Genomic DNA, 1,034 nt, shown 5'->3' on the forward strand with positions numbered 1-1,034 from the left:
GAGCTATAGGCGCCGAGCCTGTGCACGCATTTCAAAGCAAAGGTCACCTGGCGCTCCCAGGCACCCTCCTGCCTCGGCCATGCTTCTGCGGCTGTGTCTACTCACTCCTGGCATGCACTGCCCCATGAGACCTTGAGATAACTGGGCATCCCACCCACCCCACTGCTTGGATACATCGTACTCCGCAGCAGGCGGTTTTGTTCTGCAGGGGAGGCATCATTTCCTCAAACGCAGGAATCCAGGCCCTGGGGTGGGCTTTTTCCTCTGGCCTGGAGGTAGGCTGACATTCCTTTCCACGTCCTCACTAGAATCAAGGAGGATGGAACCGAGTACCTGTAAGACCAGTGAATCAGAGGAGGAGTATGTTGAGGAAGAGGAATCTGAGGAGGAGTGCACTAAAGAGGAAGCTACGGTCCCATCCAGCCCCCCACAGCAGGCGTTCTCAAAGGCTGGCTATGCAGCATTTGAAAATAAGAGTCCCTTATCCATTATAGCCACGAAAATTCCAAAGAAAATCACAGCCCCAGATGACTTAGAAGTTGGGAGGAGAAAGAGAAGGCGGAAACGCAGGTAACCATTCCCAGAATGCCCTCAACTGGAAGCCCCCAGTCAGTCACCTCCGGGCCTTTTTTCAGTACTTGGGGCCTGGGATCTAAGGTCTTCCCTTTAGCCAGTGAAAAGAGAAAAGGAAATGCTGGATCAACATTAACCTTTTTTTGTTGTTGTTAGAGACAGAGTCTCACTTTATCACCCTCAGTAGAGTGCCTTAGCGTCACAGCTCCCAGCGACCTCCAACTTCTGGGCTTAGGCAATTCTCTTGCCTCAGCCTCCCAAGTAGCTGGGACTACAGGTGCCCTTCACAACGCCTGGCTATTTTTTGTTGCAGTTTGGCTGGGGCCAGGTTAGAACCCGCCACCCTTGGTACATGGAGCCAGTGCCTTACCCACTGAGCCACAGGCGCCACCTAACATTAACTTTTTGATAAAATGAAAACAAAATTCAGAACCATTTGGGCTGGCTCAGTTTGGAATTTC

General features: G+C 51.8%; 1 protein-coding gene across 1 annotated transcript in view; it reads left to right on the forward strand.

Moving 5' to 3' along the window:
- Positions 1–574, forward strand: part of GDPGP1 (GDP-D-glucose phosphorylase 1) — a 14,488-nt gene extending 13,914 nt beyond the window's left edge. The window contains exon 3 of the mRNA XM_012813573.2: positions 309–574. Coding sequence (XP_012669027.2) covers positions 309–574 — 266 coding nt within the window. The remainder of the gene's footprint in view (positions 1–308) is intronic.
- Positions 575–1,034: the final 460 nt, after the last annotated feature.

This window comes from Otolemur garnettii, unplaced genomic scaffold (assembly GCF_000181295.1).
Source record: "Otolemur garnettii isolate 467f Iridium unplaced genomic scaffold, OtoGar3 scaffold00277, whole genome shotgun sequence".
Taxonomy (NCBI): Eukaryota; Metazoa; Chordata; class Mammalia; order Primates; family Galagidae; genus Otolemur; species Otolemur garnettii.